This window comes from Phyllobates terribilis, unplaced genomic scaffold (assembly GCF_046119375.1).
Source record: "Phyllobates terribilis strain yellow unplaced genomic scaffold, ASM4611937v1 Scaffold_1__5_contigs__length_1240528914, whole genome shotgun sequence".
Taxonomy (NCBI): Eukaryota; Metazoa; Chordata; class Amphibia; order Anura; family Dendrobatidae; genus Phyllobates; species Phyllobates terribilis.
In genome coordinates, this window is record NW_027362761.1 from 829,402,080 (window position 1) to 829,428,846 (window position 26,767).

A 26,767-nucleotide genomic window follows, 5' to 3' on the forward strand; every position below is an offset into this window, starting at 1 on the left:
AGCTGTATGAGCATCAGAAGTATATTGGCCCAGAGAAAGAGCCCTCAACAAGGGGGCTGTATGAGCATCAGAAGTATATTGGCCCAGAGAAAGAGCCCTCAACAAGGGGGCTGCATGAGCATCAGAAGTATATTGGCCCAGAGAAAGAGCCCTCAACAAGGGGGCTGTATGAGCATCAGTACTACACTGGCCCAGAGAAAGAGCCCTCAACAAGGGGGCTGTATGAGCATCAGTACTACACTGGCCCAGAGAAAGAGCCCTCAACAAGGGGGCTGTATGAGCATTAGAAGTATATTGGCCCAGAGAAAGAGCCCTCAACAAGGGAGCTGTATGAGCATCAGAAGTATATTGGCCCAGAGAAAGAGCCCTCAACAAGGGAGCTGTATAAGCATCACTACTACACTGGCCCAGAGAAAGAGCCCTCAACAAGGGGGCTGTATGAGCATCAGAAGTATATTGGCCCAGAGAAAGAGCCCTCAACAAGGGGGCTGTATGAGCATCAGAAGTATATTGGCCCAGAGAAAGTGCCCTCAACAAGGGGGCAGTATGAGCATCAGAAGTATATTGGCCCAGAGAAAGAGCCCTCAACAAGGGGGCGGTATGAGCATCAGAAGTATATTGGCCCAGAGAAAGAGCCCTCAACAAGGGGGCTGTATGAGCATCAGTACTACACTGGCCCAGAGAAAGAGCCATCAACAAGGGGGCTGTATAAGCATTAGAAGTATATTGGCCCAGAGAAAGAGCCCTCAACAAGGGGGCTGTATGAGCATCAGAAGTATATTGGCCCAGAGAAAGAGCCCTCAACAAGGGGGTAGTATGAGCATCAGAAGTATATTGGCCCAGAGAAAGAGCCCTCAACAAGGGAGCTGTATGAGCATCACTACTACACTGGCCCAGAGAAAGAGCCCTCAACAAGGGGGCTGTATGAGCATCAGAAGTATATTGGCCCAGAGAAAGTGCCCTCAACAAGGGGGCTGTATGAGCATCAGAAGTATATTGGCCCAGAGAAAGTGCCCTCAACAAGGGGGCAGTATGAGCATCAGAAGTATATTGGCCCAGAGAAAGAGCCCTCAACAAGGGGGCGGTATGAGCATCATAAGTATATTGGCCCAGAGAAAGAGCCCTCAACAAGGGGGCTGTATGAGCATCAGTACTACACTGGCCCAAAGAAAGAGCCATCAACAAGGGGGCTGTATGAGCATTAGAAGTATATTGGCCCAGAGAAAGAGCCCTCAACAAGGGGGCTGTATGAGCATCAGAAGTATATTGGCCCAGAGAAAGAGCCCTCAACAAGGGGGCTGTATGAGCATCAGTACTACACTGGCCCAGAGAAAGAGCCCTCAACAAGGGGGCTGTATGAGCATCAGAAGTATATTGGCCCAGAGAAAGAGCCCTCAACAAGGGAGCAGTATGAGCATCAGAAGTATATTGGCTCAGAAAGAGCCCTCAACAAGGGAGCTGTATGAGCATCATAAGTATATTGGCTCAGAAAGAGCCCTCAACAAGGGAGCTGTATGAGCATCAGTACTACACTGGCCCAGAGAAAGAGCCATCAACAAGGGGGCTGTATGAGCATCAGAAGTATATTGGCCCAGAGAAAGAGCCCTCAACAAGGGGGCTGCATGAGCATCAGAAGTATATTGGCCCAGAGAAAGAGCCCTCAACAAGGGGGCTGTATGAGCATCAGTACTACACTGGCCCAGAGAAAGAGCCCTCAACAAGGGGGCTGTATGAGCATCAGTACTACACTGGCCCAGAGAAAGAGCCCTCAACAAGGGGGCTGTATGAGCATTAGAAGTATATTGGCCCAGAGAAAGAGCCCTCAACAAGGGAGCTGTATGAGCATCAGAAGTATATTGGCCCAGAGAAAGAGCCCTCAACAAGGGAGCTGTATGAGCATCACTACTACACTGGCCCAGAGAAAGAGCCCTCAACAAGGGGGCTGTATGAGCATCAGAAGTATATTGGCCCAGAGAAAGAGCCCTCAACAAGGGGGCTGTATGAGCATCAGAAGTATATTGGCCCAGAGAAAGTGCCCTCAACAAGGGGGCAGTATGAGCATCAGAAGTATATTGGCCCAGAGAAAGAGCCCTCAACAAGGGGGCGGTATGAGCATCAGAAGTATATTGGCCCAGAGAAAGAGCCCTCAACAAGGGGGCTGTATGAGCATCAGTACTACACTGGCCCAGAGAAAGAGCCATCAACAAGGGGGCTGTATGAGCATTAGAAGTATATTGGCCCAGAGAAAGAGCCCTCAACAAGGGGGCTGTATGAGCATCAGAAGTATATTGGCCCAGAGAAAGAGCCCTCAACAAGGGGGTAGTATGAGCATCAGAAGTATATTGGCCCAGAGAAAGAGCCCTCAACAAGGGAGCTGTATGAGCATCAGAAGTATATTGGCCCAGAGAAAGAGCCCTCAACAAGGGAGCTGTATGAGCATCACTACTACACTGGCCCAGAGAAAGAGCCCTCAACAAGGGGGCTGTATGAGCATCAGAAGTATATTGGCCCAGAGAAAGTGCCCTCAACAAGGGGGCTGTATGAGCATCAGAAGTATATTGGCCCAGAGAAAGTGCCCTCAACAAGGGGGCAGTATGAGCATCAGAAGTATATTGGCCCAGAGAAAGAGCCCTCAACAAGGGGGCGGTATGAGCATCAGAAGTATATTGGCCCAGAGAAAGAGCCCTCAACAAGGGGGCTGTATGAGCATCAGTACTACACTGGCCCAGAGAAAGAGCCATCAACAAGGGGGCTGTATGAGCATTAGAAGTATATTGGCCCAGAGAAAGAGCCCTCAACAAGGGGGCTGTATGAGCATCAGAAGTATATTGGCCCAGAGAAAGAGCCCTCAACAAGGGGGTAGTATGAGCATCAGAAGTATATTGGCCCAGAGAAAGAGCCCTCAACAAGGGAGCTGTATGAGCATCAGAAGTATATTGGCCCAGAGAAAGAGCCCTCAACAAGGGAGCTGTATGAGCATCACTACTACACTGGCCCAGAGAAAGAGCCCTCAACAAGGGGGCTGTATGAGCATCAGAAGTATATTGGCCCAGAGAAAGTGCCCTCAACAAGGGGGCTGTATGAGCATCAGAAGTATATTGGCCCAGAGAAAGAGCCCTCAACAAGGGGGCTGTATGAGCATAAGAAGTATATTGGCCCAGAGAAAGAGCCCTCAACAAGGGGGCGGTATGAGCATCAGAAGTATATTGGCCCAGAGAAAGAGCCCTCAACAAGGGGGCTGTATGAGCATCAGTACTACACTGGCCCAGAGAAAGAGCCCTCAACAAGGGGGCTGTATGAGCATCAGAAGTATATTGGCCCAGAGAAAGAGCCCTCAACAAGGGGGCGGTATGAGCATCAGAAGTATATTGGCCCAGAGAAAGAGCCCTCAACAAGGGGGCTGTATGAGCATCAGTACTACACTGGCCCAGAGAAAGAGCCCTCAACAAGGGGGCTGTATGAGCATCAGAAGTATATTGGCCCAGAGAAAGAGCCCTCAACAAGGGAGCAGTATGAGCATCAGAAGTATATTGGCTCAGAAAGAGCCCTCAACAAGGGAGCTGTATGAGCATCATTAGTATATTGGCTCAGAAAGAGCCCTCAACAAGCGGGCTGTATGAGCATCAGAAGTATATTGGCTCAGAAAGAGCCCTCAACAAGGGAGCTGTATGAGCATCAGTACTACACTGGCCCAGAGAAAGAGCCCTCAACAATGGGGCTGTATGAGCATCAGTACTACACTGGCCCAGAGAAAGAGCCATCAACAAGGGGGCTCTATGAGCATTAGAAGTATATTGGCCCAGAGAAAGAGCCCTCAACAAGGGGGTAGTATGAGCATCAGAAGTATATTGGCCCAGAGAAAGAGCCCTCAACAAGGGGGCTGTATGAGCATCAGAAGTATATTGGCCCAGAGAAAGAGCCCTCAACAAGGGAGCTGTATGAACATCAGTACTACACTGGCCCAGAGAAAGAGCCCTCAACAAGGGGGCTGTATGAGCATCAGTACTACACTGGCCCAGAGAAAGAGCCCTCAACAAGGGGGCAGTATGAGCATCAGAAGTACATTGGCCCAGAGAAAGAGCCCTCAACAAGGGAGCTGTATGAGCATCAGAAGTATATTGGCTCAGAGAAAGAGCCCTCAACAAGGGGGCTGTATGAGCATCAGAAGTATATTGGCCCAGAGAAAGAGCCCTCAACAAGGGAGCTGTATGAGCATCAGAAGTATATTGGCCCAGAGAAAGAGCCCAAAACAAGGGAGCAGTATGAGCATCAGTACTACACTGGCCCAGAGAAAGAGCCCTCAACAAGGGGGCTGTATGAGCATCAGTACTACACTGGCCCAGATAAAGAGCCCTCAACAAGGGAGCTGTATGAGCATCAGTACTATATTGGCTCAGAAAGAGCCCTCAACAAGGGAGCTGTATGAGCATCAGAAGTATATTGGCCCAGAGAAAGAGCCCTCAACAAGGGAGCAGTATGAGCATCAGAAGTATATTGGCTCAGAAAGAGCCCTCAACAAGGGAGCTGTATGAGCATCAGAAGTATATTGGCTCAGAAAGAGCCCTCAACAAGGGAGCTGTATGAGCATCAGAAGTATATTGGCTCAGAAAGAGCCCTCAACAAGGGGGCTGTATGAGCATCAGAAGTATATTGGCTCAGAAAGAGCTCTCAACAAGGGGGCAGTATGAGCATCAGTAGTATATTAGCTCAGAAAGAGCCCTCAACAAGGGAGCTGTATGAGCATCAGTACTACACTGGCCCAGAGAAAGAGCCCTCAACAAGGGGGCTGTATGAGCATCAGTACTACACTGGCCCAGAGAAAGAGCCCTCAACAAGGGGGCTGTATGAGCATCAGAAGTATATTGGCCCAGAGAAAGAGCCCTCAACAAGGGGGCTGTATGAGCATCAGAAGTATATTGGCCCAGAGAAAGAGCCCTCAACAAGGGGGCTGTATGAGCATCAGAAGTATATTGGCCCAGAGAAAGAGCCCTCAACAAGGGGGCGGTATGAGCATCAGAAGTATATTGGCCCAGAGAAAGAGCCCTCAACAAGGGAGCTGTATGAGCATCAGTACTACACTGGCCCAGAGAAAGAGCCCTCAACAAGGGAGCTGTATGAGCATCAGTACTACACTGGCCCAGAGAAAGAGCCCTCAACAAGGGGGCAGTATGAGCATTAGAAGTATATTGGCCCAGAGAAAGCCATCAACAAGGGGGCTGTATGAGCATCAGTACTACATTGGCTCAGAGAAAGAGCCCTCAGCAAGGAGCCTGTATGAGCAGTAGAAGTATATTGGCTCAGAGAAAGAGCCCTCAACAAGGGGCAATATGAGCATCAGAAGTATATTGGCCCAGAGAAAGAGCCCTCAACAAGGGGGCTGTATGAGCATCAGAAGTATATTGGCTCAGAGAAAGAGCCCTCAACAAGGGGGCTGTATGAGCAGCAGAAGTATATTGGCCCAGAGAAAGAGCCCTCAACAAGGGGGCTGTATGAGCATCAGAAGTATATTGGCTCAGAGAAAGAGCCCTCAACAAGGGGGCTGTATGAGCATCAGAAGTATATTGGCTCAGAAAGAGCTCTCAACAAGGGGGCAGTATGAGCATCAGAAGTATATTGGCTCAGAAAGAGCCCTCAACAAGGGAGCTGTATGAGCATCAGTACTACACTGGCCCAGAGAAAGAGCCCTCAACAAGGGGGCTGTATGAGCATCAGTACTACACTTGCCCAGAGAAAGAGCCCTCAACAAGGGGGCTGTATGAGCATCAGAAGTATATTGGCTCAGAAAGAGCCCTCAACAAGGGGGCAGTATGAGCATTAGAAGTATATTGGCTCAGAAAGAGCCCTCAACAAGGGAGCTGTATGAGCATCAGAAGTATATTGGCTCAGAAAGAGCCCTCAACAAGGGGGCTGTATGAGCATCAGAAGTATATTGGCTCAGAAAGAGCTCTCAACAAGGGGGCAGTATGAGCATCAGTAGTATATTAGCTCAGAAAGAGCCCTCAACAAGGGAGCTGTATGAGCATCAGTACTACACTGGCCCAGAGAAAGAGCCCTCAACAAGGGGGCTGTATGAGCATCAGTACTACACTGGCCAAAGAGAAACAGCCCTCAACAAGGGGGCAGTATGAGCATCAGAAGTATATTGGCCCAGAGAAAGAGCCCTCAACAAAGGGCTGTATGAGCATCAGAAGTATATTGGCCCAGAGAAAGAGCCCTCAACAAGGGGGCTGTATGAGCATCAGAAGTATATTGGCTCAGAGAAAGAGCCCTCAACAAGGGGGCGGTATGAGCATCAGAAGTATATTGGCCCAGAGAAAGAGCCCTCAACAAGGGAGCTGTATGAGCATCAGAAGTATATTGGCTCAGAGAAAGAGCCCTCAACAAGGGGGCTGTATGAGCATTAGAAGTATATTGGCCCAGAGAAAGAGCCCTCAACAAGGGGGCTGTATGAGCATTAGAAGTATATTGGCCCAGAGAAAGCCATCAACAAGGGGGCTGTATGAGCATCAATAGTATATTGGCCCAGAGAAAGAGCCCTCAACAAGGGAGCTGTATGAGCATCAGTACTACACTGGCCCAGAGAAAGAGCCCTCAACAAGGGGGCTGTATGAGCATCAGTACTACACTGGCCCAGAGAAAGAGCCCTCAACAAGGGAGCTGTATGAGCATCAGAAGTATATTGGCCCAGATAAAGAGCCCTCAACAAGGGGGCTGTATGAGCATCAGAAGTATATTGGACCAGAGAAAGAGCCCTCAACAAGGGGGCTGTATGAGCATCAGAAGTATATTGGCCCAGAGAAAGAGCCCTCAACAAGGGGGCTGTATGAGCATCAGAAGTATATTGGCCCAGAGAAAGAGCCCTCAACAAGGGGGCGGTATGAGCATCAGAAGTATATTGGCCCAGAGAAAGAGCCCTCAACAAGGGAGCTGTATGAGCATCAGAAGTATATTGGCTCAGAGAAAGAGCCCTCAACAAGGGGGCTGTATGAGCATCAGAAGTATATTGGCCCAGAGAAAGAGCCCTCAACAAGGGAGCTGTATGAGCATCAGTACTACACTGGCCCAGAGAAAGAGCCCTCAACAAGGGAGCTGTATGAGCATCAGTACTACACTGGCCCAGAGAAAGAGCCCTCAACAAGGGGGCAGTATGAGCATTAGAAGTATATTGGCCCAGAGAAAGCCCTCAACAAGGGGGCTGTATGAGCATCAGTACTACATTGGCTCAGAGAAAGAGCCCTCAGCAAGGAGCCTGTATGAGCAGTAGAAGTATATTGGCTCAGAGAGCCCTCAACAAGGGGCAATATGAGCATCAGAAGTATATTGGCCCAGAGAAAGAGCCCTCAACAAGGGGGCTGTATGAGCATCAGTACTACACTGGCCCAGAGAAAGAGCCCTCAACAAGGGGGCTGTATGAGCATCAGTACTACACTGGCCCAGAGAAAGAGCCCTCAACAAGGGGGCTGTATGAGCATCAGAAGTATATTGGCTCAGAAAGAGCCCTCAACAAGGGGGCAGTATGAGCATTAGAAGTATATTGGCTCAGAAAGAGCCCTCAACAAGGGAGCTGTATGAGCATCAGTACTACACTGGCCCAGAGAAAGAGCCCTCAACAAGGGGGCTGTATGAGCATCAGTACTACACTGGCCCAGAGAAAGAGCCCTCAACAAGGGGGCTGTATGAGCATCAGAAGTATATTGGCCCAGAGAAAGCCCTCAACAAGGGGGCTGTATGAGCATCAGTACTACATTGGCTCAGAGAAAGAGCCCTCAGCAAGGAGCCTGTATGAGCAGTAGAAGTATATTGGCTCAGAGAGCCCTCAACAAGGGGCAATATGAGCATCAGAAGTATATTGGCCCAGAGAAAGAGCCCTCAACAAGGGGGCTGTATGAGCATCAGTACTACACTGGCCCAGAGAAAGAGCCCTCAACAAGGGGGCTGTATGAGCATCAGTACTACACTGGCCCAGAGAAAGAGCCCTCAACAAGGGGGCTGTATGAGCATCAGAAGTATATTGGCTCAGAAAGAGCCCTCAACAAGGGAGCTGTATGAGCATCAGTACTACACTGGCCCAGAGAAAGAGCCCTCAACAAGGGGGCTGTATGAGCATCAGTACTACACTGGCCCAGAGAAAGAGCCCTCAACAAGGGGGCTGTATGAGCATCAGAAGTATATTGGCTCAGAAAGAGCCTTCAACAAGGGAGCTGTATGAGCATCAGAAGTATATTGGCCCAGAGAAAGAGCCCTCAACAAGGGAGCAGTATGAGCATTAGAAGTATATTGGCTCATAGAGAGCCCTCAACATGGGGGCAGTATGAGCATCATTATGTTACACTATTGCTGCAGGTTTTTCAAGGTTTTATTAGAAATTCAATACAAAACTATAACTCACTTTGGCACCACAGAACTTTGTTTCCCCCCACCTGGAATGGAAGCCCATCATCTTATACTCACCATCAATGCTGCTCTAAGAGCTTCACTACATTGAATCTGATCTTGTATTGCGGTGGGACAGGAGGATGGCATCTATGCTTCCCAAAAACAAACAAACTGAATACACAGTTACAAAGCAACTGTGCAATCAGTCCTGATAGTGGGGCCCTGGCCTATCAGTATTTTTTCTCAGGAGTGGGAGCCAAAACCAGGAGTGGGTGATAAATGCAGAATTGGTGCACTTGTTTCTATTATACCTTTTCTCTGATTGTTCCTCACCTGGTTTTGGCTCCCACTCCTGAGAAAAAATACGGAGCAAATACTGATAGTGGGGCCGTGGTCTGAGGTTCAAAATGGGGTCAATTTCTGGGTATTGGTAGCTAGATGTCGTATTAGCAGCAGATTTTGCAGAGACATCTGCTTGGAACCCCCTTAAGCATCGTAGTGGGCTGATTCTTCGCCTACCAAATGGGATGTCAGATTCAGCAGATGTCTATCGGTTTTGTCAAGGAAAACAGCGCAACATGCAGTAGTATTTGTTCTGCCAAATATGGTGCATGTGTAACAGAGCCTCAAAACAGCAAAAAAAAAAAAACACTCCATGTCTCCAAGGCAGATTTTCTGGCAGAAAAAAAAATCCTTTCCAAACTGTGAATCTACCGTTAGTACATACCAGCTTCAGCAAAAAAAATTCTGCAGAATTTTGAATTTACCTCTTTTAGTCTGGCTCCACACATCAGTATTTTTTCCTCATATGTGAAAAACTGACTGTGTCTAGGATCAATTGGTGGAAATATGCAAAAAAAAAAAAAATTCTTAGCTTCTCGGCCAATGAAACCATAAAATACGGAAAGGACCTGCATGATTTTCTCCCCCCACAGAGGGATTGATTTATATTGGCACGTTCGATCTGAAAAACAGATCTAGGTAGGACATGTGAAATTCCAGGTTGTGGAGGCAGCAAAACACGAAAAATGCCAACGGGGAAGAATACTTTCAGAAGCCACTGTATAATAAAGAAATTAATTTTTTTATTATTGATGACAGCAATTCAGGAAAAAAAAACAAAAAACCTGATGTTAGTCTATGTAGACCTTCCCTAGTACACCGCTTGTTCACTTCGGAGCTTTAATCTGAAGAGGCAGTCTCAAACTGGCAATCTGTATACTGAGGAAGGACTACATAGACCGAAGTGACTGTTTTTCTGGTTTGCCATCATCAATAATAAAAATAAATAAATCTCTTCACTATATCCGAGTGCCAAGTTTTGTGTCTACTGAAATTCTGGGAAAGTATCCTACCTGAGCAACAATGCCCAGAAGTGCAGTGTCTTGTTATTGCTACTGGAAAATTTGTAGTCGCCTACCGGCTAGTCAAGCGTATGTGAATGCTAAATGAACATTCACCCCTTCACCTGCTTATAATCCCGCCCACCCCTCTGTGCTGGTGTGGCACCCCTGCGGGGGATTACCACTGGATCCATAGGTGCAGGGAGAGATGTACACTTGGGCACACACAACACCTTCCACCCCAGGTCTGAGGGGAGGAGTCAGTTTCCAGGGAGACAGCAAAAGCGGCAGTTAGTCTAGAGACGGGTGAAGGAGGAGAGAGAGAGAGAGAGAGCTGTTGGCTGAAGACCAGTTAAGCCCTGAACTAGGAAACAGGTCTGTGTTGTGAAGCGCCTTAGAGAGAGGGACAGAGGCTAGAAGGAGAAAGAAAGAGATAAAACTATTATCCCTTTAGCTCACCTGGACACCGGAGTCCGAGATTGCTATTAAATTCAGGAATAGCATAGAAAACCCGGACAGATCAGGAGGATCTACTCCCCCTGAAGAAGAAGGGGAGAGAGTTGCCAAACTTGACCAAGTATAGGACCAGGGGCCCAGAAAGAGAATTGGTAGCCCCAAGGAAAGGTCCTCATTGTCAGTTGTGGAGAAGGACCCCAAAGAAAGTGAAGGTGGCAGGTTCAGCTTAAGGCAGGACTGACCCCAAACAATGCACACATTGTTAGAGGAGGCCTCACAAATCTCCGGAGTGAATATCTCTACCTGCACCGAAAACCTGGTTACCCTCCTGAACTGTACCTGTTACCGGACATCAGTAAAAGAAAGGTACTGAAACAAAGACTTAATGTGTGTGTGTGCCTATTTTGACATTACTGCCTATAGCGTTCGTACAAGCTGTATGCCTATCGCCTCAGCAACCATACACAGCGCTGGTAACCGATTTTACCAGTTACCACAGGAGGCGTCAGGACACAATTCTCCCATCATCCTGACCCCCATCCCTTTACTGACGGTCCAAGGCACGGAACCGGGAACCGACCAACCGTGATCCCCACAGAAGTAACCCATCCATCCCGGTATCCAAGTACCCCTACCCCTGTCGACCGACTCACTGGCATCAGTGATGGGGTGCAACTAGACAGCCAAATTACTCGCCAGATGATCACAGCACAATCCTCGGACTGGCCGTCTGCTTTGCTCGCCTGAGCGTGACAGGATGTATTTCTCTACAGCTGTAACGCTCCAGTCATACGAAGAGACGGCCAGTCCAAGGATTGCTATGCAATAGTTTGGCGAGTAACACTGTACGCTGCAGGGATTCGCCAGTTTCAGACTCTGGACCAGAGGACATATGTATGAGTTATACATACTCCCGGCTAGTGGGCACGGCCTCACTCCCCATACACGTGTCCTGTAATCATCCATGCCCACTGGCTGGCCTCATCACTAGATGGGGTGCGGCCTCGCTCAATACAAGTGTATGGAAGAGAGGCCATGCCCACTGTACAGGAGTATGTATAACGCATACAAGTGCTTCTCACTAAATTAGAATATCAAAAAGTTAATTTCAGTTCAATACAAAAAGTGAAACTCATTATATAGCCATTACAAACAGACTGATCTATTTCAAGTGTTTATTTCTGTTAATGTTGATGATTATGGCTTACAGCCAATGAAAACACAAAAGTCATTATCTCAGTAAATTAGAATAATTAACAAAAAACACCTGCAAAGGCTTCCTAAGCATTTAAAAAGGTCCCTTAGTCTGTTCAGCAGGCTCCACAATCATGGGGAAGACTGCTGACTTGACAGATATCCAGAAGGCAGTTATCGACACTCCACAAGGAGAAAAAGCCACAAAGGTTCATTGCTAAAGAAGCTGGCTGTTCACAGAGTGCTGTATCCAAGCATATGAATAGAAGTTGAGTGGAAGGAAAAAAGTGTGGTAGAAAAAGGTGCACAAGCAACCGGGATAACCGCAGAATTGAAGATTGTTAAGAAAAGGCCATTCAAAAATTGGGGGAGATTCACAAGGAGTGGACTGCTGCTGGAGTCATTGCTTCAAGAGCCACCACACAGACGTATCCAGGACATGGGCTACAAGTGTCGCATTCCTAGTATCAAGCCACTCATGACCAATAGACAACGTCAGAAGCGTCTTACCTGGGCCAAGGAGAAAAAGACCTGGACTGTTGCTCAGTGGTCCAAGGTGTTGTTTTCAGATGAAAGTAAATTTTGCATTTCATTTGGAAATCAAGGTCCCAGAGTCTGGAGGAAGAGTGGAGAGGCCACAATCCAAGCTGCTTGAGGTCTAGTGTCAAGTTTCCACAATTAGTGATGGTTTGGGGAGCCATGTCATCTGCTGGTGTAGGTCCACTGTGTTTTATCAAGACCAAAGTCAGTGCAGCGTCTACCAGGAAATTTTAGAGCACTTCATGCTTCCCTCTGCCGACAAGCTTTTTGGAGATGGAAATTTCATTCTCCAGCAGGACTTGGCACATGTCCACACTGCCAAAAATACCGATACCTGGTGTGAAAACAACAGTATCACTGTGCTTGATTGGCCAGCAAACTCGTCTGACCTTAACCTCATAGAGAATCTATGGAGTATTGTGAAGAGGAAGATGAGAGACACCAGACCCAACAATGCAGACGAGCTGAAGACTGCCATCAAAGCAACGTGGGCTTCTATAACACCTCAGCATTGCCACAGGCTGATCGCCTCCATGCCACGCCGCATTCATGCAGTAATTGATGAAAAAGGAGCCCCGACCAAGTATTGAGTGCATTTACTGAACATACATTTCAGTAGGCCAACATTTCGGATTTTAAAACATTTTTCAAGCTGGTGTTATAAAGTATTCTAATTTGATAATGAGTTTTGTGTTTTCATTTGCTGTAAGCCATAATCAACATTAACAGATATAAACACTTGAAATAGAGAACTCTGTTTGTAATGACTATATAATATAGGAGTTTCACTTTTTGTATTGAAGAACCGAAATAAATTAACTTTTGATGATATTCTAATTTAGGGAGAAGCACTTGTACATATCCTCTGGTCTAGGGTCTGAAACTGGCAGATTCATAAGTCTGCAGTCACATAGTGACTGCAGACTTATCGACTTTGGACCGAACAACCCCTTTAACATGACATGTCTGCTGTAAGCAGCGAGACTGCGCTGCTGAAGGCAAATCGATCACATCTGTGCTGTGGAGTGACGTAGTGCCACTAGGAATAGTGGGGTACCTCAAGTGGAGCGGCCTGCACTTTCTCCAGACCTGAATCTCATAGAAAACCTATGGGATCAGCTGAGTCACTGTATAGAAGCTTATAACGCTGTACCCCAGAACCTCAATGACCTGAGGTCCGCCCTTCAAGAGGAGTGGGTTGCCATACCTCAGCAGACAATAACTTGACAACAGCATGAGACGTCATTGTCAAGCTGTAATGGTTACTCAAGGCCACATGACCAGTTATTGAGACATCGACACTTTTTGTTGGGGTATACCCACCACTGTTCTTGGCTTTTGTTTCAAAAAATTGTTTGACATGAGGAAATCGCCATTGCATACTTCCACTTAAAAGCCCTACTTTCATCATAAAATATCACTGTAGCGTGACCTTTTTACGGTTTCCATAAATTTCACCCAAAAGCCAAATATCCCTCACTTCTGAGTGGTGTATGTTCAGTCAACTCTAAATTCAGTGGTAAAAACTTAATTCAGGGATGACAGATTTTCCCCATTACGGAGATAATAGATAAATTGTTGCTAGAAATAGGATAATTTATTCACGAGACTCCGGTCCATCCCATTGAGTAGTCAGAGTAATATGTGACTGCTAGATGAGAGACCAGTGTATTTCCTTACCTCCTGACATACATGGCTCTTTTGATTAGTCAGACTGACGCAACGTTGTGTGTGCATCACACCAGAACATCATCATCAAGCCAGCACGACTAATCCAAAGAGGAGCCGGGACATTGGGTTCACAGGAGACAGATTACGGACCGGGCCACAGGCCACCAGGGCTAGCTGAGAGCTGTAGCTTTACAACAGGAACGCCACAGGTTAGGCAACCGCTTTACAGTTCTCAGCTGCTGATATTTTGCGTATTACTTAACATTATAAGGCTGGTTTCACACGTCCGTATATTTCCAGTACCGGAGATATCAGTGTCCCGTGAGGATCACACGTACTGGCGCTTGGGAATCGGTGTACAGTTAGCACTGTTACCAGGCGGCGGGTGCAGAAAACGGCCCTCATCATAGTCCCCTGCCGGCGCTGCAATCAGCACCAGCAGGGACAATGATGAGAGTAGTAGTGTCTGCTCCCGGTGTCCACCTGTAAGAATAAGAATAAAAAATAAAAAAATATCCATATACTCACCTGTCGTCCCCTGCTGTAATCCATGCGACCGATCAGCAGAGGAGCCGGGGAGAATGAGCTGCTGCAGCGACTGCTGAGGTCAGGAGCGGTGTCCTGTCACTCACTGAGCAAAGCTCAGGGGCCGCTCGCTGCAGAGGCTCATTCTCTCCGGCTCCTCTGCTGATCGGTCGCATGGATTACAGCAGGGGACGACAGGGGGACACTTAGGACAGGCGAGTATATGGATTTTTTATTTTGCTCTTATTTTTACAGGTGGACACTGCAGGAGCAGAATACTACTAAAAAAAAAAAAAAAATTAATCCAGCGCATAAGCTTCCAGGAAATACCTTTATTGGATCACGGTGAGTAGAGCAGGATAAAAAACGTCTAGATAGTCGCAGCTATCTGAGGTAAATCATTAAAAACGTCTTGAAGACAGACATGTCAGCGTGTGGATCACATGGACACATGGTCCATGGAAACACTGACATGTGTGCAGACTCAGATTTGAATGGGTCTGCGTGTGTCAGTGTCTCCAGTACGTGTGGAAACTGTCGCCACACATACCGGACACACTGACGTGTGTCCTAAGGCTGCCAAGCCCTAAGGCTGCCAAGAGACAGATAGCTGCGACAGCTATCTGTTCCAGCTTTCCCATACACAGGAACGTTTGACAAGCACTCAAGTTCTGTGAAAGCCAATGGCAGAACGATCTGGCAGCTACCTGTTACCACACCAAAAAAAAGGATCTAGCTTTAAAATTCAACATCATCAATTGGGGGACAGTTGGGGTATGTGCCCACGGTCAGGAGCCACCTGTGGCCCCACAGCTGCAGAACTCCGAATGAGCGGCGCATTGTCTTTTGTTTTTTCCATATGCGGACTTTTCTCAAATGTTAATCTATGGGGAAAGTCCACATGCGGACCCGGAAGAGAAATAAACATGCTGCGGGTCTGAAAAACGTGCCACATGTCCGTTTCTGCTGGTGATCCGCAGACACAGTGTGGACATGGGATTTCTAGAAATCCAATCCACTATGTTGTGATATCTGGACACTGCAGGTTTGACGCTGCATAAACACGCAGCGGCTCCTGATCGTGGGCACGTACCCTTAAGGGTACATCAGGTGGCAGGCTGACTTAATAGGTATGGGAGCCATAACTAACCACATAGTACACAGGGTAATTTGGCCTAAGTTATAGACATAAGAATATTGTCCCATTGATGGATTTAAAGGGAACCCGTCATCATGAAATGCAGTCCGATCTGCAGGCAGCATGTTATAGAGCAGGGGGAGTGGAGCAGATACACATAGTTTAAAGAAAAAAGATTCAGTATAACCTTTGTTTAAATCAATTAATCCTCTGCTCTTTCTGGTTCTGTGGGCGCTCCTGTCAGTGATTGTATACAGAGGTGGCTGTCACTGATGGAACAGAAAACCCAGAAAGAGCAAAGGTTTGTTGTTTTTTTTAAACCAAGGTTATACTGAATCTTTTCTCAAAAAAACTATGCCAATCTAGTCAGCTCCCTCTGCTCTATAACAAGGCACCGGAAGATGGGACTGAACTTACATGGCGACACGTTCCCTTTAAGATCATTATGTGTCAGTTTTGCATAGGCTAAGGTGACACTAAAGCTTTGCTGTATTCATACACATAGGTCCACATGGCGAGTGTGTTATCAGCCTATATCAGCAGAAGGCAGAGTGAAACTAGTTCAGCATGTGCTCTCCGATCCACAAAGTTACTTTCATGGAGTGATCTGTTCTATTTTTTCTTCTCTTTTCCGCACCTCATCTATCGATTAGCTACTGTGCAACACTATTAGGCAAAGGTACAACTGGTATTGTTTCTGATGGTCATACTGAAAACTCAGCCTAGTCACGTCCACAGGTCCGTGTGCTGATCCACATAGCAGGCGAGTGCAGGAGCTGCCTGTAAATTGGGCCAGATTAGTGTATTCTGCAGTGTTTGTGCCATACAAACCATTAGCGTGCACTGGTTATTACTGGATCACTGTGCTGTACATTGAGCATACTGATCAAAAATACAGATGTCTGCACGCAGTCTTAGGCCTCATACAGCTGTATCCTCCAAGCCATAATAAGGCACTTGTAGACTTCTGAGACCCTGCTGTATTTCCAGATGCCTCCAATTCCTGCAAAGGCTTACTTATTCTGTATGAACCCAACAGAAAAAAATATGCATGCTCTATTGGATGCTGTATTCTGGAGGATATGTCCCCTCAAGGAATTACCTCCAGGGAAGAATAAATCCCATAATATACATTGCACCATATGGCGGCAGTGAGTCCCTGCTGATAACAGATCAGCCGTGACATTTGAGTAACAATGGACTTGGATCATGATACGCAGTTTTTTTCTCTAAAGAGCTGCACCATACCAGTGATTGGACAGAATATACCTTAAATTACTTAGTTACTACTAAATCAGTCCCCCATTCAAGACACCGATGGTCCCAAGTAAGGGTATCTGCACATAGTGGGTTCATGTGGATTTTCCATGCAGAATCCGCAAAACAATGCACAGGTGAAGTGCAGTACGAATCCCCATACACATGCTACTTGGGAATTTACATACACACTAGATGGTGGCCCGATTCTAACGCATCGGGTATTCTAGCATATGTCTCCCGACCCTCCTTTATAATGCCCCATGCAGGAAGTCACATCCCCCGTATATAATGCCCCATGCAGGATGTCACCTCTCCCCCATATAATGCCCCATGCAGGATGTGACCTCTCCCCCCATATAATGCCCCATGCAGGATGTCACCTCTCCCCCCATATAATGCCCCATGTAGGATGTCACCTCTCCCCCCATATAATGCCCCATGCAGGATGTCACCTCTCCCCCCATATAATGCCCCATGCAGGATGTCACCTCTCCCCCCATATAATGCCCCATGCAGGATGTCACCTCTCCCCCCATATAATGCCCCATGCAGGATGTCACCTCTCCCCCCATATAATGCCCCATGCAGGATGTCACCTCTCCCCCCATATAATGCCCCATGCAGGATGTCACCTCTCCCCCCATATAATGCCCCATGCAGGATGTCACCTCTCCCCCCATATAATGCCCCATGCAGGATGTCACCTCTCCCCCCATATAATGCCCCATGCAGGATGTCACCTCTCCCCCCATATAATGCCCCATGCAGGATGTCATCTCTCCCCCCATATAATGCCCCATGTAGGATGTCATCTCTCCCCCCATATAATGCCCCATGTAGGATAACACCTCTCCCCCCCATATAATGCCCCATGCAGGATGTGACCTCTCCCCGCATATAATGCCCCATGCAGGATGTGACCTCTCCCCCGCATATAATGCCCCATGCAGGATGTGACCTCTCCCCCGCATATAATGCCCCATGCAGGATGTGACCTCTCCCCCGCATATAATGCCCCATGCAGGATGTGACCTCTCCCCCGCATATAATGCCCCATGCAGGATGTGACCTCTCCCCCGTATATAACACCCCATGCAGGAAGTCACATCCCCCGTATATAATACCCCATGCAGGAAGTCACATCCCCCGTATATAATGCCCCATGCAGGATGTCACCTCTCCCCCATATAGGATGTGACCTCTCCCCCCATATAATGCCCCATGCAGGATGTGACCTCTCCCCCCATATAATGCCCCATGTAGGATGTGACCTCTCCCATATAATGCCCCATGTAGGATGTCACCCCCCCCATATAATGCCCCATGAAGGATGTCACCTCTCCCCCCATATAATGCCCCATGTAGGATGTCACCTCTCCCCCCATATAATGCCCCATGTAGGATGTCACCTCTCCCCCCATATAATGCCCCATGAAGGATGTCACCTCTCCCCCCATATAATGCCCCATGAAGGATGTCACCTCTCCCCCCATATAATGCCCCATGAAGGATGTCACCTCTCCCCCCATATAATGCCCCATGAAGGATGTCACCTCTCCCCCCATATAATGCCCCATGCAGGATGTCACCTCTCCCCCCATATAATGCCCCATGCAGGATGTCACCTCTCCCCCCATATAATGCCCCATGCAGGATGTCACCTCTCCCCCCATATAATGCCCCATGTAGGATGTCACCTCTCCCCCCATATAATGCCCCATGTAGGATGTCACCTCTCCCCCCATATAATGCCCCATGCAGGATGTCACCTCTCCCCCCATATAATGCCCCATGCAGGATGTCACCTCTCCCCCCATATAATGCCCCATGCAGGATGTCACCTCTCCCCCCATATAATGCCCCATGCAGGATGTCACCTCTCCCCCCATATAATGCCCCATGCAGGATGTCACCTCTCCCCCCATATAATGCCCCATGCAGGATGTCACCTCTCCCCCCATATAATGCCCCATGCAGGATGTCACCTCTCCCCCCATATAATGCCCCATGCAGGATGTCACCTCTCCCCCCATATAATGCCCCATGTAGGATGTCATCTCTCCCCCCATATAATGCCCCATGTAGGATAACACCTCTCCCCCCCATATAATGCCCCATGCAGGATGTGACCTCTCCCCGCATATAATGCCCCATGCAGGATGTGACCTCTCCCCCGCATATAATGCCCCATGCAGGATGTGACCTCTCCCCCGCATATAATGCCCCATGCAGGATGTGACCTCTCCCCCGTATATAACACCCCATGCAGGAAGTCACATCCCCCGTATATAATACCCCATGCAGGAAGTCACATCCCCCGTATATAATGCCCCATGCAGGATGTCACCTCTCCCCCATATAGGATGTGACCTCTCCCCCCATATAATGCCCCATGCAGGATGTGACCTCTCCCCCCATATAATGCCCCATGTAGGATGTGACCTCTCCCATATAATGCCCCATGAAGGATGTCACCTCTCCCCCCCATATAATGCCCCATGAAGGATGTCACCTCTCCCCCCATATAATGCCCCATGTAGGATGTCACCTCTCCCCCCATATAATGCCCCATGAAGGATGTCACCTCTCCCCCCATATAATGCCCCATGAAGGATGTCACCTCTCCCCCCATATAATGCCCCATGAAGGATGTCACCTCTCCCCCCATATAATGCCCCATGAAGGATGTCACCTCTCCCCCCATATAATGCCCCATGAAGGATGTCACCTCTCCCCCCATATAATGCCCCATGAAGGATGTCACCTCTCCCCCCATATAATGCCCCATGAAGGATGTCACCTCTCCCCCCATATAATGCCCCATGAAGGATGTCACCTCTCCCCCCATATAATGCCCCATGAAGGATGTCACCTCTCCCCCCATATAATGCCCCATGAAGGATGTCACCTCTCCCCCCATATAATGCCCCATGTAGGATGTGACCTCTCCCCTCATATAATGCCCCATGCAGGATGTGACCTCTCCCCTCATATAATGCCCCATGCAGGATGTGACCTCTCCCCTCATATAATGCCCCATGCAGGATGTCACCTCTCCCCCATATAATGCCCCATGTAGGATGTCACCTCTCCCCTCCATATAATGCCCCATGTAGGATGTCACCTCTCCCCTCCATATAATGCCCCATGCAGGAAGTCATATACCCTGTATATCCATCCCCCCATAGTGCCCCATACAAAAAAAAAAAAAAATCCAATATTCACCTCCCTTCTCAGCTGCTTCTCTGGACTCCCAACGTAGCCGGCATGTTGACGCTGTGCGCTGTGACCAGTCAGGAGAGAGCGCGGTGTAAAGACGTCACCGCGCCCTCTGACCTGAGACGTCACAGAGCATCAGCGGAAGACACAGGAGCTGCTGCGGAGGCACGGGGAGGGATAAGTATGACGCCGGTGCCGGGGTCCTGATCGAGCGGGGGGAGGGACGGGAGGAGAGGGGAGGGGAGAGGAGGAGAAGAGGGGCGTCACACTTGTCCTCGGGAGATAAGCGGCCGTAGCCGCTGATCTCCCGACGATAGCCACATGTAGGTCAGCAGCGCCTGCATCGCCGCTGACCTCCGTGCCGCACATGAGCCGCTAACGGCCACCATGTTTTTCAGAAATGCCGCATCGCTGATTGGCCGCGGCCGGACCAATCAGCGACCCGGGATTTCCAGGACAGACAGACGGGATAAGACATACATACATACATACATACATACATAGATGTAACCTACGGTTATAGTCTTTGCGCCTCAAAAATAAAGTATTGACAGGTTACCTTTATTACTATTATACAGCTAATGTCGCCGCTCCCCTGACTACAATAGGAGTAGTTTCTAATGAAAACCTCAACCGCTCTGCAGCATCATTACCACTACATGGAATAGACCATGGAGCAGCTCATTTAGGCGTCTTCTCATATACAAGAAAAACAGGCAGATGTGATCAGAAAAATGTTTTTCTCCACCTTCTTCCTGACAGTCCATGAAAATCAGACAGCACTCTGATATCATCTGAGTGCAGTACGATTTTTTTCACTAACCCATATACTTGCAATGCAGATTTTAATTTGACCCTTTGATCAAAATCAGACATGAAACTGCAAAAAATCATGTACATGTGAGTGATCCCACAGACTATCGCAGGCCTTACATTGCTGACAGCACTTCCTTCTGACCCTCTCATACACAAGTATATGTTCTAAATAGGGAACACAAAGAAAGCCGCTGCCAGACATCTGATGGCAGCTTATCTTCTGTAATCACTAAGAATCAAGCACATTGAAATCCAACATGAACGATCCATCCTAACATTTGTTGTCAGAGAGATGGGACATCTCCATACACATTAAATGGTCGACTGCTCCCACCGAAATCAGCAGGTTAAGGCATTGTCCATCAAACATGTACGGGGACCTTCAGAATCTGTTCACATGCATAGGTTTCAGTCCTTCCATACTAGTAGAACAACATGTGCTATGCTTTCCTGTAAAGAAAAAATGGAAACTTCAAAAGCATTAAGTCCCGTGCTGGTACAGAGTTCATCTTTGGGCTTAGTACCCTCAGACCATCCAGCTAGGATATGACCTGAATACTGGAAAAAGAATATGTACACGATATACGGGACATGAGCAGCTCATGAGAGAGCCCTGCTGGCCACTCTGGTGTCAGTGGGCACCTACCCAAACATTTCACACTACTCATCTTTGAAATTGCACCAAGGAGGAAAAGTTCTGGAACTGTCACAGAGTGGATAGACAAGTTAATGAAAAAAAATGGAAATTTTAAAAACATTTATTCAGTATTGAGTATCAGCACCACATGCAGAAAAACACATACGTACACACCTTGCATGCTATTGAATTATTAATGGTTGTCTGAGGTATGTTCTGCTACGCTGAATGAACTTGGGCAAGCAAATCATCAAGATCCACTGTTGGCAGCACTCTTTGCAATTGTCGACCAATGATGACGCAGAGGTATGTGATGGAAGACAAGCTTGGAGACACTGCAGGCCATGGTATCACATTTAGGCCATACAGGCTTCTCACAGTTGAACGAGCAACATTGGTGTTGTGTTGAAAATATGATCCTGGGACACTTTGGAGTAATGGTCATACCACTGGCTCCATGACAATCAATGCAAGACCGAGATGTTAGCGTACCTGGAACAAAGACTGGAGAGGTTTGGCTAGTATACATTATGCCACCCAATACCATAATCCCAGGTATTGGACCGGTATAACGTTCCCTTCTGAAGGCCTCTTCATGGCATTCAGTCTTGACAGAGTCGAAGAATGGCACGTAGTGATCCATTATTCACCGTTAGTGAAATTAGATATTATATACCAAGTCTAAGGCATCAGTCAATACACAAGCCATCAGAAGACTTTTGCATGACATCAAGCAATGAGCCAAATGTTCAGCCACCGCTCTCAAAAGCCATCACTGTGCAGAGTAAGTCGACAATTGAGGCTGGAATGGTGGTCTATCTTCTTTATGTGAGGAGTCTCGCTTTTGTCTTGGACACAACGATGGACAGATATTAGTCTAGAGACCACATGGTCGAAATCATGAAGAGGCCTTCACAAGACAACATGAAAGTGTCCCAGGAACCATTTTTCAAAATAAAAACACCAGGCCAAGTGTCGCTCCAGCAACTGTGAGGAGCTGGGGAGGTAGAAACATGCTGTCATGGCCTGGTCTGTCTCCAGAAGGGTCTCCCATCAAACACATCACTGGTCAGCAATTGCAAAGCGCTGACAGCAGTGGGTCTTGATGATTTGCGTACTCAGCGCGGCAGTATTCATAGACAACCATTAACCTCAATAATAGCAAGTCAAGGCGAGCAAGTACGCATATTCATGTGTAAAATGTTTTTCCCTTTTTTAATCATCTCCATATCAGCAACAGGTCTATCAATCTTGTGATTTCCATAATTACACATTTTTTTCTTTTTGGTGTCGCAATTTCATTGTTGAGAAGTGTATAATCCAGAAAGAATCCAATAATTTCTCTTAAAAAAAGAAAGAGAGTGAAACCCTCACAGGCATCAACACTAAATACATAAAGAAGCAAACCAGTGTCATCCCTGTACCAAAATGCCGGACCGGCTAATGGGGAGGAAAATCACATTGTGCCAGTAAGTTGCCTCTAACTAGTGAGGATAAAACCTACAAAATGGGAGGGACAGGGGTCAATTCGACCCCTGCTGAAATGCAGTCATTAACCCCTTTACCACCTCAGGTTTTTCAGTGTTTGGGTTTTAGTTTTTTGCTCCGGCTTCTTCCCAGAGCCATAACTTTTTTATTTTTACGTCTATATGGCCATGTGAGGGCTTGTTTTTTGCGGGACGAGATGTACTTTTGAACGACACCATTGGTTTTACCATATTGTGTGCTGCAAAACAGGAAAAAAAATTAAAGTGTTGTGAAATTGCGAAAAAAAGTGCGATCAGACTTTTTTTTTACCATGTTCACTAAATGCTAAAACTGACCTGCCATTATGATTCTCCAGGTCATTAGAAGTTCATTGATGCCAAACACGTATAGGTTTTTTTTTCTAAGTGGTAAAAAATATCCAAAATTTGAACACTCACAAAAAAAAAAGTTGCCATTTTACAAAACCCATAGCGTCTCCATTTTTCGGGATCTGGGGATGGGTGAGGGATTATTTTTTGCACACCGAGCTGACATTTTCATTGACACAATTTTGGTGCAGATGTGATGTTTTGATCGCCAGTTATTGCAATGTTGCAGCAACCAAAAAAAACGTAATTCTGGTGTTTTGATTTTCTCATTACGCCGTTAACCGATCGGATTAATTCATCGGGAGATTCTGAATGTGGTGATAACAAATATGAGTATATTTGATTTTTGTTTTATTTTGAATGAGGTAAAAGTGGGGTGATTTGAACATATAAATATTTTTAAAATCTTATTTTTTTATTTTTTATTAAACACTTTTCACTGCCTTTAATAGCCTCTATGGGAGACTAGAAGCTGTAATCATAAGATCGCATGAGCTACACACAGCAGGGTTGCAGCCTTGATGTGTGTAGAGAAAATGCTCACTTGCTATAAGCGCCAACCGCTGGGCAGCACTCATAGCATCCCGGCAATGACAACCACAGGGGTCTCCTACAGACCCCGAGTTGTCATTTGTCATGCCAACCCATCGGCGACCCGCAGTCTTATGACACGGGCGCAAATGGCTGGGATTAGTGACGAGCTTCCAGTAGGTGCAATTTAAATGCCACTGTCAGATTGACAGCGGCATTTAACTAGTTAACAGCAGCAGGTGGAATTGCGATCAGCTGTCATGTGCCTGAAAACATGCGGGCTCAGGGCCAGAGCCCACACTGAGTGCAGGGATACAACTTTGGACGTACTCATACGTCCAAGGTCGTAAAGGGGTTAAAATGAACATAGTTCGCACGTCTTTTCCAGCTGGATTATGCCTGAAAGCAGCTTGAATCTTGTGCTGCAAAAAAAAAAAAAAAAAAATGAACATAATGTACAACTATGTAAAACCGACATTGCTGCTGTGCATGTTTAGTCTTTTCTTACTTTTTACCACTTAAGTGGTTGGAAACCGTAAAGCAAGTAAGAGAAGTAGCATGTTTATAGTTTAACTCAGATGGAAAAAAAAAAAAAAAAGACACTGGTGCCACAAAAATGACAGCAAAACCACCAGGGAATCCACTATAGGTAAAAGGCCGCTGGCTTTTTCCTGAAACTGTTTCACCTAGGAAAACCTCAGCGGGTGCACCAGCACCTGCCTGTAAAAGGGCTCTCCTGCTAAACAGATTTATTTTATTATTTATTTATTACTTGGGGGCGAACTGCAGGGACCATCACCGATCTCAAGCACTGCGGACACTAAACGCCTACCCTGCAGAGAGGTTATAAACGTATTTATTCAGTGGTAAAAACCCCTTGAGGGTCTTTTACATGGTGTGATGACGGCAGAATGAATGTTTGCTCCAGTTTATAGTCCTGTGTGCTAACATCCAGCGATCTAATGAGAAATAATTGCTTTTTCTTGTCATGGATTACATCCTTCGTGAAGATGTAAAAGTGGCCGCTGTTCGGCAGCACCTACCTTTCTATAAATAAGATGTGCTGCCTGCAAGAGGTGCAGTATGCGAGGAAGCAGAATCAATGATCACCCAAATAATCACACAGCGATCATGGAAGCTACACACAACAGACCAACTGAGCCCGACGGACAGGGGAGAATTCAACTAACCCTTAATGATAGCTCATTTGCCCCAGCGGAATGAGGGGGTGTAAGGGATTTAAGTAAACTGAAAGGAAAAAAAACCCTGTGCTCACCTACCCGAGGAGCGATGCCCCACAATTACACAGTTGTGTTCCCCGACAGACTGCCAGCATAAACATGGGGGGGGCTGGTGGCAGTCATTTGCCACACCGGACCCACCCAGTCTGCCAGCCAACAAAGTTCACAGGACCTTGGTCTGCCTGTCAGGGGAGTACAAACGTGGACACTAGACCAGGGTCCCACGAATCGGATACATTCTAGGGCTGATGATCGCGCCCCATCAAGGCAGCGCCTAATGACTTGCTCTATGGGCAATGGATCTGCCATTAAGGCCCATGTGAGTGAAACAGGACCTGTGTGGACTGCAATGCGTGGACCGCCCGTGGTCTCCTCATCCAACTCTACAGCATCAGATGTGTGCGAGCTGCCCAGTGGCCTGTGCTCATGGACGGACACCCAATAAGTGGCGGCTACCTGCCCATATAGCCCATCCCAGGCTTAGCGGTCTATTGTTCCCTGCTATTAGCCATTCCAGGCTGGGGAGACCACTGTGTGGAAATGGGATTACTGGCAGGAAGTGATGGCCCCTGCCCCAGCAGGACCACGGACAGGCACGACCCTCACACATCCCCTCCTCCCCGGGCTCCCACCTCGGACACCTCCTCCTCCTCGTCGTCGTCCTGGCTGCTGCTGCTGCCGCTGTCGCTGCTCTTGTCGCTGTCGCTGCTGCTGGCTGTGCGGCTGCTGCGGCTCCGCTTCTGCCGGCGGCTCCTGGCTGGGGGCCCGGCCCCGGTGGGTGAGGCCGGCAGGGCCCCTTGCTGTCTCCGCTGGCGCTGTTGCTTCTTCTTCAGCAGCAGGTCGCACATCCTGACCAGGCCTCGGGCCGACTTGCTGAGCTCCGCGGGCGTGTCACTGGCGGCCCGGCGGCCGGGGCTGTCCTCCTCTCCGTGCTCTGTGCTGCTCTGCTGCGGCTCCTGGGCTGGCGGTAACGGCGGCTCCATCATCATCATGTCTCTCTGGCCTCCTCCTCTCAGACACTGCACTGCCTCTCGGGCCAGAATCTCGCGAGAGCTGTGACGTCACCCTGTTCTTCTCACACACCGGACCTGCAAAGAGAGAGGGTTAGAGTAAGCTAGTGGGTGCCCGGCATCCCCCGCTGTGTGTCCCGCTGCTCTGCTTTATTTACCGCCGGCGCCTGCATTTATTACACGTCCCTCTATGTGTATATATATTTACACTAGAGCCGCTCTCCGGACACGGGCTGCACAGTCTGCGTGTCCCATGCACCGTCCTCTGCCTCCTGCTTCATCAGCTTCTAGCTCCGCCTCTTTAGGTCACGTGATAACCCAGTGAACGCGCATGGCTGCGGTGGGAGGTGTCGAGTGCGCGCATTTCTGGGGTCAGGTGAGGAGACGGGCAGCTATACCTGTATGCCGGTATAAGTGGGCCTCCCTTATAGGGAAGGAAGTTGGTGCCTCAAACATCCAATCAGAGCTCGGCTTTTATTTCTGAAAGCTGGGGGAAATGAAAGCAGCTCTGTGATTGGTTGCTAGGGTAATAATAATCTGGGAAAGTTACCAGTATAGTATTCGGTGAGGAAGTTAAAGGGATTGTCCATTATTTGGTAACCCCTGCCTAATCCACTCCAGACCCTTAGGGTTGGACAGTCACATAGTGTTTTATCCCACGTTCAGTGGTCCTGTCGGGGCTTACGTCTCACCCCCCACTCCACCTCAAAATAGGATTTGGTCTTATGTGCCGGTGTTGAGTATAACGATGCAGTCACCGCTTGCCCTGTTGTGCATCATTTTTGGCCTTATACGCCTATTGGAGGCAGCAGCAGAAGATAGACTATGTGTGACGACACAGCTTTTCTTCTTAATTATGCCAGACATACTTTCTGATGGCCAAGAGCAATATACCTTTATTTTTATGTTGACTTTTTAACCTGCGTTCTTCTTTGGTTGCTCAACACAGACTGT

The 26,767-nt window shown here is 47.9% G+C and overlaps 1 protein-coding gene across 7 annotated transcripts in view; it reads right to left on the reverse strand.

Moving 5' to 3' along the window:
- The window catches only part of ANKRD17 (ankyrin repeat domain 17), a 115,967-nt gene extending 89,808 nt beyond the window's left edge, over positions 1-26,159 (reverse strand). For 6 of the 7 annotated variants that reach the window (XM_073637935.1, XM_073637927.1, XM_073637965.1 and 3 more), the window contains exons 1-2: positions 26,022-26,159; positions 25,436-25,891 (exon numbers count right to left, since the gene is read on the reverse strand). In XM_073637935.1, the coding sequence (XP_073494036.1) occupies positions 25,436-25,795 (360 nt within the window). In that variant the 5' untranslated portion in view covers positions 25,796-25,891; positions 26,022-26,159. Of the gene's footprint in view, positions 1-25,435; positions 25,892-25,971 lie in introns of all 7 variants that reach the window. The other variant, XM_073637921.1, reaches the window with a different exon arrangement.
- Between the last annotated feature and the right edge of the window lie 608 nt (positions 26,160-26,767).